We start from the raw sequence: 15,109 nt of genomic DNA, 5'->3' as shown, positions 1-15,109 counted from the left end.
AAGATTTTTTCGTAATACACAGTAATGGTGTAATAAACGCGTCGCGATGTGGCGAATTTTGTATTCCATGTGATAAGAGATTTTTCTTTTTTTTTTACCACGGCTTACTTTAATATAAATATTCATACCCGAATATTATGCGTAGCACCGGGTCGCAGATGCACTGCTAGGAAATGAAAATTATTAAAAAAGTCTGCAGCAGGATATTTAATACCTTTGTACCTGTATTTTTCGTATTCTTGCAATTTTTGTGAAAATTTTGTTATTTTTGCAAATCAGAATGGCCGATTTCTTGCGAAATTTTAAAACGAAACATATATGTACAGGGATTTAATTAAATTATGGGAAGTTTGAGATATTATTTAATACTATTTAACCACGAATATAACGTCCACGGTTTTAACGCTCGTTGAGTTAGTAAGGAGTGACAAATAATTACAACTCGTCTATTACGCTTTTATTTTTTTCAGACAAACCGCATTAAGCTACATGCTTACTGTACTTTAATTAAATCCGCTCTACAACAACGTTCTCGTTACTTCTCGACTGTATTCCGAAAAAGAGGAACAATAGCGAGGTCGTTGCAGATATTGTAGCGCCAGTTGTTGGCAAAAGTTCATCGTCGCAATGGAATTAAAGGACTTACTTTGCGGTATTCGATTGAACATTTTATTAGATTCCAGTTTGACGTGAACACCATTATTACTTTGTTGATATTGGATATTAAATTTGTCACAAAATTAATAAATCCGTATAAATAAACTGTAATACTGTATAACGAAAGTAATTTATTGCGAAGTTCATAAAATTTTTATGGGTTTCTAGTTGACTGATTTTATTCGTTGAAATAATTAATTTTTAAAAAATTATTTTGTATACTCTTAAAAAGTGCAAATTTACTTAAATAATAAATTAAAATTAGAATTCTTCATGTCATGCGTGTTTAACGATGATATGTAATATAAACTCTTTTATCATTTTCTACAATATTGCGCTATGATGCCAAACATCCCAAAAAAATGTCCATTTTCATGACAATGAGCTTTCGAATGTGTTGTATAAAGAACGATCTCATCGCGGAAATCTGCGAATTAATGCCGAAAGCCATGTGGCGATTAATCACAAAATTATATTGATTTAATTAAGACATTAAATTTCGCAAACTCAATTAGCATATTTCGGTGACGCACGAGTCTTTAGCAAACCGTCAAGCGGTGGTAGTGAGATTGTGCGGATGGAAAAAGATATGTAAAGGATGAGCAATATATTTTAGGAATATCAATTATGTCGAAAAGAGCAGATGACTGTCATTTTTCAATATTTGCAATGGGACCGATTCTATAGCTGTCATACTGCATATACGAGATTCCCAATGGACGCATCGAGCAGGAAACGCATTTGCATTTTTTGTGGTTTTCGCATGAGCAATGCGAAATTTCCATGTTATGTCCTCAGGATTTCCGATTTTCGTTTATTACATGGAAAATTTTAATTTTAACATTAATTATTTGTAGATATAACTATAAATTTTAGGAATTTTTAGAAATTTTAAGGAAAAGTTGTTGCCTGTATCTGACATGTTTTAGAGCTATAAACCACTAAGTGATCACATCTATAATGGGCGATTCATCTTCAATATCTGACGCAACAAATATACAGAGTCGGATTCGTGAGGGACCAAACGAAAAGTGATGATAGATTGGGTCAAACTAAGAAGAAAATTCCTCTACCATTTTGCAAAATTCGCAATAATTATTAAGTAATAAGCAAAAATGAAGGTTACCTTTAATTTTTTAAATGGAACCCCCTATTTTTTATTATGTATTCTTATAGCTTATCTCGAGAGCTTTCCAAAACACTATAATAAAGTATTTCTTTATTGAGTACTTTTCGAGTTATGAGGCTTGAAATAATTTCTTAATTTTACATAAACCATAAAATATCTAGTAAAATATTCATTTTTCGATTATCTTACCTCAATACTTTTATATACAAAACAATGAGAGGAATCAATTGGTGTAAAGAAAAAACATTATAGTGTTTTGGAAAGCTCTCGATGTCAGCTACAAGAATACTAAATAAAAAATGGGGGTCCATTTAAGATTTTAAAGTTGACCTTCACATGACCTTCAAATGATTTTCCAAGGTCAAATCATTGTCACCATCTTATGGCCCCCTTGAAGCCACACAACTTTTGTTTGAAACATTTTTCGATTTAATGCAGTGTTTCTGAGATATTTGAGTGGGTCCTTTAAAATGGGACACCCTGTATATATATATATATATATATATATATATATATATATATATATATAATCTTTTATCAAGCAAAATAACTTTTATTATAAATTTGTATTATATTATATTAAAATAAGAAATAAAATAAATATTTATTTTTATCATCTTTGAAAAACTTAAAAGAAATAATCTTTGTTAAGCAAAATAATTATAAGTAATATCATAAAATATTATATTTTAATTATACTTAATATCACACCAGTTTTGTATTTTTTTAAGTCTAAATAATAGTTTAATTCTAAATAATAATGTAAAAATTGTATGATAACTACTTATACAAAACAGATTGGTATCTATTCCGAATCACAATTATGGCATACGTAATAAGAATCGCCTTTGGTACAGTTATTATGGGACCAGCCCCTTATACTTTAAGCATTGAAACATGTTACTTTTGTCCACAGAGTGTCGTGTTACTTTTGTCCCCAAACATATTTTTTAGAATAAAAGCATTATAAATAATAAAATATGATGCAAGACTTAGCCAAATCAACTATAAAAACTTATAAATACTTAATTTTAGAAGAATACACCGGCATATAATTACGTCAATGTATACACTTTAATTAGGCATAGATACAAAAAAACTAAAACAAGAAATACTTAGGTGAATAATGCAAATACACTAATTTCACTCCTGCATGTACAACCGGCGCGATCGTTCTACAACAATTAGCTGAAAAGGAAGAGAATCGGGACGTACGCGTTTGACTATATAGTACAAATTATTCAACATATTGTGTAGTTTGTTACGAGGCTTGTTATTTTCATGATGTTGTTACTTTTGTCCTCGGTCTCCCCTATATATATATACAGGGTGTTCTAAAAAGGTATGTCAAAAATTTAGGAGATATTCCTCACACCTGAAGGATGAAAAATGTTATATGGACATAGGTGCGGAAATGCTTATTTCAGGAGTTATGTTGAAAATACTGTTAGCTGTATTACTTATACAAGGAAAAATTTAGGATTAATTATTATAGACGACAATCGTTTAATTAGGCTTATTTACATTTGGTTTTAATGTGACCTTGAGTATGTTACAATAAATGTTGAAAATGTTCACCATTTTCCTGAATACAAGCAGTGACACGTCGACGCATCGTCGACGATTTGCTTGTCGAATTTTCGTTACATTTTCGAAACGCCGCTTGGCCTCGCAGAGTCTAGCCATAAAAACGAGCTAGAATAAATACCAGGAAGGACTTAGTGCTTTCTTATGTTATCGATTTCGGGCAAACATTCGATCCATCTGATTTATTGTTATTACCGCTGTCGAATTAATATCTGTTATATATTTCGCTATTTCAAATTTCCTAATTTATTGTTATTATTCTTTCTTTCTTTAATTTGTTATCTTTATTATTTTTATATTATCTTCTTTTTAATAAATGTGTTATATTTTTCGATATTGAATTCGCGTAATTTATTTGAGTGTTAGCCTATAGTGATCGTTCAATTCGGTGTGTTTGTTGAATTTTAGGAATTTTCAAAACCTCGTATAGAACAAATAACTTTCAAATAATTTTCAAATAATTTTCAAAACCTCGTATAGAACAAATAACTTTTCCATAGACCCTGCCCCTCTACCGTTAGGCGAGCTAGTCGGCCCATGGCAAGCGTTATTATGGCGTTTAGCGAACTGATACGTGAAAAACCGTATCTGGCGCCCAACTTCGAGATCTCGAGACGGTCTTCGCTTCGCCGCGGTTCGCGCGGAACATCCTCCATCTCTGTTCCTCCGAGCGCGAGTATTCTCTATTCGCCTTGTGTTTTTGACGACGTTTTCGCTCCCCCTCGCATCCTCCTCTCTAACACCTCGAGGAGGAATTGTATAAAATAAAAATTAAAATTAAAGACGTCGCAATATATAAAATAATATTAGTTGTTTGCACCCCCCCTCCACTCCAGATTTAAGCTCCCTATACCGTGATGATAGCTAAGCTATCATAATGATATACAATAATTAATATTGGTCTTAATATGGTTCGAACCTTTTTTTCATCTGATGGTTATTCCTAATGATCCAAAATAAAAAAATTGTTTTTTTGAAAATCCTATCGAAGGTAAAAAAATGTGCCCAGTAACCTCTTCCTCCTTTTTTTAATCAAATTGTAATTATCACAATAGTAATCTGCACACAGTACAGTTAAATACAACGTGATATCGAGATGCATTTGCTGCGATAATCTCGCGCCATTTATATTTGTTATTTCATATCATGTTTGAATGAGAAATCAAGTGGAAAGTAAATATAGTTATAACTGTATTGTAGAAATATTTAGATTCTACACATGCCATTAAGGTAAAAATAAAAAATGATAGAAAATTTAGAATAAAATAATATTTAATCTTTACAATCTTCTAATAGATAAATTTAATTGCATGTGGTTTATATAAAAATCATAAAATTTGAACAGAAAATTTCACGAACAAAATACGATCATACTCTGAATTCCAGAATACATAATTATTTATGAAAGTTAATTAGAATATTGTATAAATAAATCTTGAAATATAAAAAAATTCTTGAAACGAATGAATGTAAAAGAAATATCCTTATGAATATTATTATAAATAAAAACATTTATGAGTAATCGCATTATTAAAAGTTTTAAAATTAAAATATGAAAAATATCGTGACTGCACATTCATTTAGCTTCATCTTTTACATTATACAATAGATTTTTTTTCATTACGTAATTGATATAATTTTAAAATATTAAAAAAATCTATTAGCTCCATATGCAATAAAGGCGCAATAGATTAATTAATAAGACAATAATGTAATAACTTTAACTTTTTTACTATTGTTTTACAGAGTTGAACTTCGTTGAGCGATTAAAATCGACCAAATATGAGATAAACATAAAAAATTTATTAAAATATTTATAAATAAAAACATACTTCTGATAAAATTTCTTTTCCCAAAATTTGTTACTAAATGTTATCTGCTGTAATCGATTGCATGTAGATTTAAGATTCACGATATCCTCCATGCTAATGTTTTCGTCTTCCAAAATTAAAGCAGTTATTTCATCCGGCAAGTGCACTGAAAAAATTATTTTTTTGACTGCCACCAAAATATTTAGTACACACATTTTGGTTGACGGTATAAAATATTTTACTTATACTAACCATATTTATCATAGAGAAAACAAAATTCAAAAATTCATTAAAATTAGCGCAACCAAATTATTTGCTTAATTTCTTTAGTTTTTTTTTACAGGCAAATTATCATCTTTACAAGACTTTATTATTAAGTAATATTTAAAAAATTATTATTAAGTACATTTATCTTAAAAAGAAGTGTTTAATAAAAATTTATAATTATATATATACATATAGTGTTAAAAAAGTCTGGACACGGTCGAATATCTCGATAAGGAAGAGTTTTACTAGAAAGTGTTTCAGACAAAAGTTGTATGGCTTCGAGGGGGACATAACATGATACCATTAGTTTTACCCTAAAGAGTCACGTGAAGGTCACCTCCAACTTTTTAAATGGGACACCCTATATACTTTTACATATTTTTGTAGCTCATCTCAAGAGCTTTCCAAAACACTATAATTAAGTTAGTTTTCGTTAAGTACTTTCCGAGTTATGAGACTTGAAATCATTTCTTAATTTTACATAAACCGTAAAATATTTTGTAAAATATTCATTTTTCGATTATCTTACCTTAATACTTTTATGTACAAAATAATGAGAGGAATCAATTGGTGTAAAGAAAATACATAGTTATTTTTAAGAAAAAATATGTAATTGTTAATTGCAAATTACATATTTTTTCTTCGAAACAACTATGTTTTTTCTTTACACCAATTGATTCCTCTCATTATTTTGTACATAAAAGTATTAAGATAAGATAATCGAAAAATGAATATTTTACTAGATATTTTATTGTTTTATGTAAAATTAAGAAATGATTTCAACCTCATAACTCGGAAAGTACTTAATGAAAAATAACATAATTATAGTGTTTTGAAAAGCTCTTGAGATGAGCTACAAAAATGTGTAAAAGTATATAGGGTGTCCCATTTAAAAAGTTGGAGGTGACCTTCACGTAACCTGCAGGTGACTCTTTAGGGTCAAACTAATGACACCATCTTATGTCCCCCTCGAAGCCATACAACTTTTGTCTGAAACACTTTCTAGTAAAACTCTTCCTTATCGAGATATTCGACCGTGTCCAGACTTTTTTAACACCCAATATATATATATAATATAAATATTATTTTTGTGAAATCTGACGGTTATTTTTTCGTCGCACTTTTAGCGGCAGATAGTATTTCATGATGAGGCGGGAGGCGGAAGGGACCAAGCGAGTGCGCGCCTTTGTACGCGCCTTAATACATACGCACTTCGAGTTGCGCGTGATCATACCGGTAAAAAGATCTTGTCAGTACAAGTCGATACGCAGTACGCAGCGTTTGGCAAGATCCAGTTCAAGATCCTAGTAGAAGTTTTTTCTTGTGTCTTGTGGAGTTTAGTTTTACTAAAATTAGTGTCTTGTGGAGTTTAGTTTTGCTAAATTGTGTTAAAATCATGAAACGGGATATTAATGACGATCAAGAATTTATTAAAACGACATTAAATGACTGGAAATTATCAAAATGGTATGATCGATTTATTGGTAAGTACTTATTAAATACGCACATATAATTATATGTTAGATTTTATCATTTTTATCAGATGTAACAATAATTAACATATCGATATCTTGCTTTAGACTATATATATTTAGCATGTTAACATCTTGTTTCATTAAAGTATAAAGTATATGTACATTAGAATACGCATTTTTTAGTCTGTTTTTTAGTTCTGTTGCCGGGTGTTTGTTAAACTTGCGAGAGTGAAATAATTGATTTATGATGAAAGTGTCTTTAACCTATAATACACAAATTGTTGCATTGTTGATTAAGGCTACAGTCAAGCGTGCGCTACGAATAGTGAATCTAGAATGGATACGCTGGCAGCAACAAATTATTTTACATAGAGTATAGTTCGACGTTCGGCCCCTCGATCCTCGACTGTTCCACAGGAACGCCGAGCTATACTCTCTATGCGAGATAATTTGCTGCTGCCAGCGTATCCATTCTGGCATCACTGTTCGTAGTGCACGTTGACCGTAACCTAAAACAAGGACGGACTCGTCGCAACATTCGACTGTTTATACTCTCACGATCTTATTGTTAGTCGGCGATAAAAAAAGTGCGCATTCCACTTATTCCAGTGTAATAAATAATTCAGTATATTTCGTCGATTTAGAACACATTTTTGAGAGATTTAGTGTATTTATTGACCGATACGGTTTAAATAATTGTAAATGAAAACAAGGCTAGATTTAAGTTTAATCGTTAAACAATATTAATTTTCTTTAATTCTTTTATTCGTATCTCATGTTTTAGAGGAAGACATTGATAAAGAAGCTTTTCTGAATATAAGTGAAATTGAAATAGCACGAATAATAACTACGATTGGAGGGATTCGCTGTTTTCTTGAGAAAAGAAGATTATTGATAGACAGTATAAAATTGGTAAGATAAAAATTTTTATGCTTTTCGAAATATTAAAAAACAGTAAAGAATGAATTAAATTGTAAATGTTTGGAAAAATTAATATCTGATACCTTTATAGGAAAAATTACTAAAAGTATCAAATGACGACAATGATGATAATCAATTGATACAGTTACAATGTCAAAATAATGAAAAAGAGCCTCAAGAATCAAATAAACAAAAAGAAGCAAGATTTTCTAAATTATCCTGTAGTGATGCACAACCTTCGGTATGTTTAATAAAATATTTCTTTTCTTAAAAATTTGAATAACTAATAAAAATAAAGCAATAAATATTATAAAACAATAAAATATATAAAATATATAAAAAATATATAAATAATATATAAAATATATAAAAAATATATAATATATAAAATATATAAAATTATAAAATATATATATAAAATATTTAAAATAGTTATATATAAAAATATAAATAGTTATGTATAAAAATATATAAAAAATATATGTATATAAATATAAAATCGAGTTGTAAACAATAAATGTAAAATATAATTACTTAATTGAAAGAAATATATTTATTAATGCTTTTGTTTTGTTTTTTTAGACATCGTGTGCACAAAGAAATCCCTTGAAAGATAAAACAACACAAATATTAAATACAACTTCAATTGATGACTTTCATAGTGAACATTATAACACTGGGAATATATTAAACGATTCATCAGATGAATGTACGAGTACCGAAGAAGATAATAAAAATTCAGTACTAAAGGAATGTGATAATATTAAGGAAAGTGGGTCAGAAAAAAGTAATAACAATCAGAACAAATTTAACATTTCATACACCTTAAATCATTCTACATCAATTCAAAATGCGGTAATGTTTTCATGCAAAATACAATTTTATAAATATTTTATTAATTTTATAAATATTTTACAAATATTTTTTTTTATCATTTTAATAGGATTTGAGAAAACTATTACTAAGTTTTATAGATGGACAAATTATTATAAAATTTTATGAAAAGCATAACATACTCGATGAAACCAAACGTAGGAAGTTGACCGAACTTCTTGTTACTCAATTTATGTTTGCAAAATCTGTGGACGGGACAGAAATGTAATTGCTAAATATACATATATATGTATAAAATATTTATTCTATATTTATATTATTAATATATATATATATATATATATATATATATATATATATATCATATAAATGTATTCTAATGTTCGTAGAGTTCGTTTGTTGAATGCTGATTTTGACATTGTATCGAAAAAGATCCAGAATTTGTTTCCAAATGAGCAACAGGCATTTTATTATGTTCCACCAAAATCTGAAGGACCTTCCCAAAAAATATCAAAAGGAAAATTACCGGATTTTTATCGAAATAAACTTGATGAATGTCGACAAATTGGACTTATAGAAAGAAAACGAAAGAGAACTAGTGAAAACATTAATAATTCAGATATTGAACTAAGCATTAATTCTGAAGGTAATAATAGAATATATGTAGTTAGTTCTGTAAGTTGTATTTTTTTAGATACGTTACAAATTTAATTAATATTACGATATATCTTGTAAAAGATTTTTAAGTTTAAAACTAAATTATTAAATTAAAATATAAATATAGCTAAACGTGTTTGCGAAACACATCTGCAATGGTTGCGGTATAATACAGCACCTTGGTCGTCTGTAAAAAAACATTGGAATGGATCTCGTGAACTGAGACATCAAAGTTTTATAAAACAAAAAGGAAATGTTTATGACATTTTTAACGAATACCCAGTGCTTAAACAAGAATTCGGTTACATGCTTGTATGTAATGAAAAATTTATTTTTACAATTTCTTTTTAAAAATTTGTATTATATATGTAGTTTTTTTTTCAGTTGGATGCTGATTATAATGCTTTAATTAATGAAAAATCTAATATTTACAACGAATGGCCCGAACTATCTAAAAAATTAGAAACATTACTAGAAAATCGAATCGTAAAAGATAAAACTTTTGCGAAGCAACTTGAAGAGATCCAATTATATGAAAAAGGAGATGGTAATAAAATTTTTAGTATATAATTAAAAAAAAATTAATTTATTGTAATTATTTAATTATGTTGAACAGAATGCAGAGATGCTGCATTGATTTCTTTAATATCGGTATTATGTCCTTCCAATGTGCGATTAAAGATACCAGGAGGAAAGATATGGCGACCCACTATAGCAGAATCAATGGATGCTTTTATTTGTCATATTAAAGTGAGAAATTTATTTAATCGACATTTTGTTATCAGATTCTAATGAAATCGATTAAATTTCATCTTTATATAAGATAATGTAAATACTAATTAAAAATTAATAATAAGAAGAATTTAAATTTATAGGTTCCAGGGGAATTGGAAAGAATAAAACGTCGAAGACAAGAGAGAGCCATTAAACAGAAAGAAACTCTACAGCCATATATAATTGCAATAGGCTCACAATTAACTGCAATTGAGACATTTTATATCATCATTGATGATATAATGTATAAAATGGAAAATGTGTTAAAAGCTGTTGATATCCTGTACAAGATTTTTCAAGTTCTTAATGTCAAATATCCATCCGCCTGTGAACAAGTTTGGCTTTTTATACAAAAATATATTTATGGGCGAACAACAGAATGGGATAAGTATGACAAATCTGTCATGAATTTAATCGATCTTTTGAAAAGATTTTAAAGGCAAAATATAAAATATGATATCAATTTAGATTGAGAATTTGATTTATCATTTATTACATTAAAAGAAAGAAATTGTCGTTAATATAAAATTTTGATATTTATGCATTCATTAATTGATTTAATAATTGATTGATTTAATAATTGATTGATGTTAACTGTTCAATTTATAATTTAGTTTAACACAATTTAAGATAATTGTCATTGTGTTAAATTCTATATTAGGGATGCTAAGTTTATCGGTATTTATCGATACTATCGACAAGCACTAACAGCACAACAGTCGATAGTTGTCGATAAGGAAAATAATTTATCCATAACTATCGATAGTTTTCATGTAGGATTTCTGAACACGGCCTTTGACGATAACATTGTGTAAAAAACCACGACTCGATGCCATTGTATATCGAGATGTAGTAATGCGTTTCAAATATTATTGTCTTTCGCTTTTGTTGTCTTTCGCTACTGTCGTCTTTTGCTCTTATCGTCTTACTATTTATTATAATTAGTAGACAACGGATATATACTAAACATATAATATAAATATATAATATATATAAACCACCTGCAATCTAGAGAACCTAAAATTAAAAAAAATAAACAAACAATTAATAAAATTATCGATATTTGTCGACAGTATCGACAAGGATTTTGAAAACTATCGATAGTATCAACAAGCAAATTGTTTCGATATTTAACATCCCTATTCTATATATTTTATTACGTTATAATTCTATATATTATATTACGTATAGTAGTTTGACTGTTTCCAAAAATATATAGTATAGTTTGAAATGTCGTTAAGCGTTAAATGTAGTTATAAAAGTTTAAAAGTAATATTGATATGTATATGTGTGAATTGCTTTCACGCTATTTAAAATCTTATTTTCTATTTTAATAAGTTGTTTTTTAGACGTAAAAATAAATCTTGCGTTTGTGATTCTATCATTCATGATGTTCCGTTGCTATTTATGTGAGAGAGGATTCAAAAATATTGATCTGTTTATTCGTCATTTTTCTGTAATTCACAAATTTGAAACATGTATCAATCGTTTCACATGTATGCAAAATGACTGTTACCGCATTTTTCAAAATATTAATGTTTTTAAAAATCATTTGATTATTGATCATTCAGAAGATAATCAAAGATCTTTAAATGTATTAAGAATTTCTGCTGTTGATATATCAGCCCCAAGTGATAATAGTAACAGGGATTTTGATCTTACTTCCGACTCATTTGAAAGTGAACAAGAATTTATTAATGATTTTGACAATACTGAACAGAATCTTATTGACTTAAAAAAACAATTACAACATGAAGCTGCAAAGTTTGTATCTAGTTTTTATAATGAATTGTCAATGAATAGAACGCATGTGCAAACGATTGTTGATTCTACACGTATATTTGTCAACAAAATAATATTTTCATATCTGAAGCCAAATGTTCTAAATTTTACCAAAAATGTCGATGCAATCCAGTATAATATTGAGCAAGTCTTCAACTTATTTGAAAATCCATTCGATTCACTTGATTCAGAATTCAAACGGTTTAAATACTTTAAAGAACGAGGTACTTTAATAGAACCAGAATCGTACGTAATTGGACAACAAACTATTGGTAAAAAAATTGAATCAAATTATGTAATTGTACCCACTAATGTGACCGGTCAATATGTATCTATACAATCAGTTATACAAAAATTATTTGCTCTACCTGATTTCTTACAACAAATTTTAAACTATATGCAAAGTTTATCATTAGAATCGAATGGAATTTCAAATATAATTCAGGCTGAATTATTCAAAAAATTACAACAAAAGTATCCAAACAGAATAATTATTCCTCTTATATTTTATTATGATGAATTTGAAGTGAATGATCCACTTGGCTCAAAAACTGGCACTCAAAAAATTGGTGCTGTATATTATTCTTTACCATGTATACTTCCAAATGCTCAATCTCATCTTGTTAATATACAGGTTGCATTATTATTTAATAGTAATCATCGAAAAGATTTTGGCAATAGAAACGTCTTTTTACCACTCATTAAAGAATTAAAATTTCTACATACGCATCCAGTTTACAGGACGAATGACAATATTGATATTTATGTAAATTGTCTCTTATTTGTAGCAGATAATCTTGGTCGTCATGAAATAGGTGGTTTTGTTCAGTCTTTTTCAGCCAATAATCCATGTTCAGTATGTAAAATATCTCGTAACGAATTACTGAGTGCAACTTATGAAAAACCCGAACTTTTACGTAATATGGAAAATTACAAACTTGATGTTGAAAAAAATGATGTTAGTACATCTGGAATACACGAAGAATGTGTATTTAACGAAATAGAAGATTTTCATATTTTGGAGAACAGTGCCCTTGATATCATGCATGATATTTATGAAGGAGTTTGCGAATACGATTTGTCTCAAATTTTATTACACTACATTGTAAATTTAAAGTATTTTACACTTCAAGATCTAAATGATCGTATCGGAGCTTTTGACTTTGGCGTAAGTGAATTGAGCAATCGAATTCCTTTTTTGAAGAGAGAAAAATTAAATAATTATCGTTTAGGTTTTTCTGCATCTCAGGTAATACGTTTTATGAAATATTTTGGCCTTATTATTGGCGATCTTGTGCCTCCAGATGATTCTCATTGGGAACTGTATCTTACTCTTAGAGCGATAATTGATATTTTAAACGCTAGATCATTTTTATTGCAAGAAGTTGAATATTTGCAATGTTTGGTAACGGAACATCATGAAATTTATATTAGATTATTTGGAAACACTTTAAAAACAAAACATCATAATATGTTGCATTACACACGACTTATGCTTCGTGTAGGACCTCTAGTGAATCTTTGGTGTATGCGTTTCGAAGCAAAACACAAAGAGTCTAAGATAGAATCACATATAATTACTAGTAGAAAAAACTTACCACTTACTCTTGCTTTGAAACATTTATTAAAACTGAATGATAGATTACTTAATGAAATTTCATTATCTGATGAAATGTTACTCGGACCAAGTATTTTAACAGATGCTATATATTTTTATCCTCATTTTAATTTATTTAAAGAATATTTACCAGAAACTTACACAATTGTGTCATGGATTAAAATTCAAAGCATTTTATTTAAGCCAAAATTTGTGTTAACCTTAAGTGTAAAAGATTTATTACCTGTTTTTGGGATGATACATTTTATTTGTTTAAATAATGTAAAAAAACCGTTTTTTATTTTACAAATTTTAGAAACAGTTAGTTTTTCGAGGCATTTATATGCCTATCGCGTTTCATTTTCAACAAAATGGAAAATTTTTGAATGTAATAATATTAAGTCAATTATTAACTATAATGGTGTTACTTCTTTAGTAAAATCGGCTGATGCCGATTATTTTGTAATAATGCAAGAATAAAATTCTACCAAAAATATGGTTGTTATTATTATATTTTTATTTAAGATAAGAAAAATATTTTAGTTGTAAGAACTAAATACAAGGAACCAAATTTTTTAGTTGGAACAATAAAATATTTGGTTGATCATATATTAACCAAATTATTTGGAACGGTTTACCAAATTTTGATTATGTCAACAAAATTGTTTTTTCAGTGTGTATTATCATAGCCATCGTGAAAAATTTTATAAAATTCAACGAATTTACAAAAAAATAACCGATGTTATATCTTCTTTCGCACTAATTTCGTTTATATACTTATATATAACTAATATGTATCACGAATATGTGCGCACAAATTTTACTCCTGCTTGTAGCACAGTCGCAATGCATCTGCAACATGAACTTCGTTCGACTAAACACATGCATTTTGATTAGAAATGACTCACAGCGTTTGGCCAATAAGAGCTCGACGGCGACGAGTGGCTATAGCGCCACACGTACACGGTTCTTTCTTTGTGTGCGTAGTGTGCAGCGGGCCAAAACTGCACTGAAAAAACAATTTTGTTGACATAATCAAAATTTGGTAAACCGTTCCAAATAATTTGGTTAATATATGATCAACCAAATATTTTATTGTTCCAACTAAAAAATTTGGTTCCTTGTATTTAGTTCTTACAACTAAAATATTTTTCTTATCTTAAATAAAAATATAATAATAACAACCATATTTTTGGTAGAATTTTATTCTTGCATTATTACAAAATAATCGGCATCAGCCGATTTTACTAAAGAAGTAACACCATTATAGTTAATAATTGACTTAATATTATTACATTCAAAAATTTTCCATTTTGTTGAAAATGAAACGCGATAGGCATATAAATGCCTCGAAAAACTAACTGTTTCTAAAATTTGTAAAATAAAAAACGGTTTTTTTACATTATTTAAACAAATAAAATGTATCATCCCAAAAACAGGTAATAAATCTTTTACACTTAAGGTTAACACAAATTTTGGCTTAAATAAAATGCTTTGAATTTTAATCCATGACACAATTGTGTAAGTTTCTGGTAAATATTCTTTAAATAAATTAAAATGAGGATAAAAATATATAGCATCTGTTAAAATACTTGGTCCGAGTAACATTTCATCAGAT

The 15,109-nt window shown here is 28.3% G+C and overlaps 1 protein-coding gene across 2 annotated transcripts; it reads left to right on the top strand.

Moving 5' to 3' along the window:
* Window positions 1-6,443: 6,443 nt before the first annotated feature.
* Window positions 6,444-13,970, top strand: LOC145960475 (uncharacterized). 2 transcript variants are annotated; one of them, XM_083079977.1, is made up of 10 exons: window positions 6,444-6,918; window positions 7,711-7,838; window positions 7,939-8,088; window positions 8,430-8,702; window positions 8,791-8,945; window positions 9,071-9,327; window positions 9,466-9,650; window positions 9,723-9,885; window positions 9,955-10,088; window positions 10,214-13,970. In XM_083079977.1, the coding sequence occupies exons 1-10, from the start codon at window positions 6,897-6,899 to the stop codon at window positions 10,547-10,549; spliced, it is 1,803 nt and encodes a 600-aa protein (XP_082936103.1). In that variant the 5' UTR covers window positions 6,444-6,896; the 3' UTR covers window positions 10,550-13,970. The 2 variants fall into 2 exon arrangements, with proteins under 2 accessions (XP_082936103.1, XP_082936102.1); XM_083079976.1 differs by having other exon boundaries at window positions 6,445-6,935; window positions 10,214-13,969.
* Window positions 13,971-15,109: the final 1,139 nt, after the last annotated feature.

Source organism: Camponotus vicinus, unplaced genomic scaffold (assembly GCF_025532165.1).
Source record: "Camponotus vicinus isolate PSW18456_S1 unplaced genomic scaffold, iyCamVici1.0 SCAF_10, whole genome shotgun sequence".
Taxonomy (NCBI): Eukaryota; Metazoa; Arthropoda; class Insecta; order Hymenoptera; family Formicidae; genus Camponotus; species Camponotus vicinus.
Note: the sequence above shows the minus strand (reverse complement) of the source record. Positions and strands in the feature narration are given on the sequence as shown.

What these genes read in the sequence shown, in the direction of transcription:
- LOC145960475 (XM_083079976.1), top strand. Translation starts at nt 6,848, where the DNA reads ATGAAACGGGATATTAATGACGATCAAGAATTTATTAAAACGACATTA. An exon ending in CTACATCAATTCAAAATGCG is followed by an intron (nt 8,703 to 8,790) that starts GTAATGTTTTCA and finishes TCATTTTAATAG; the next exon opens with GATTTGAGAAAACTATTACT. An exon ending in TCTGTGGACGGGACAGAAAT is followed by an intron (nt 8,946 to 9,070) that starts GTAATTGCTAAA and finishes TAATGTTCGTAG; the next exon opens with AGTTCGTTTGTTGAATGCTG.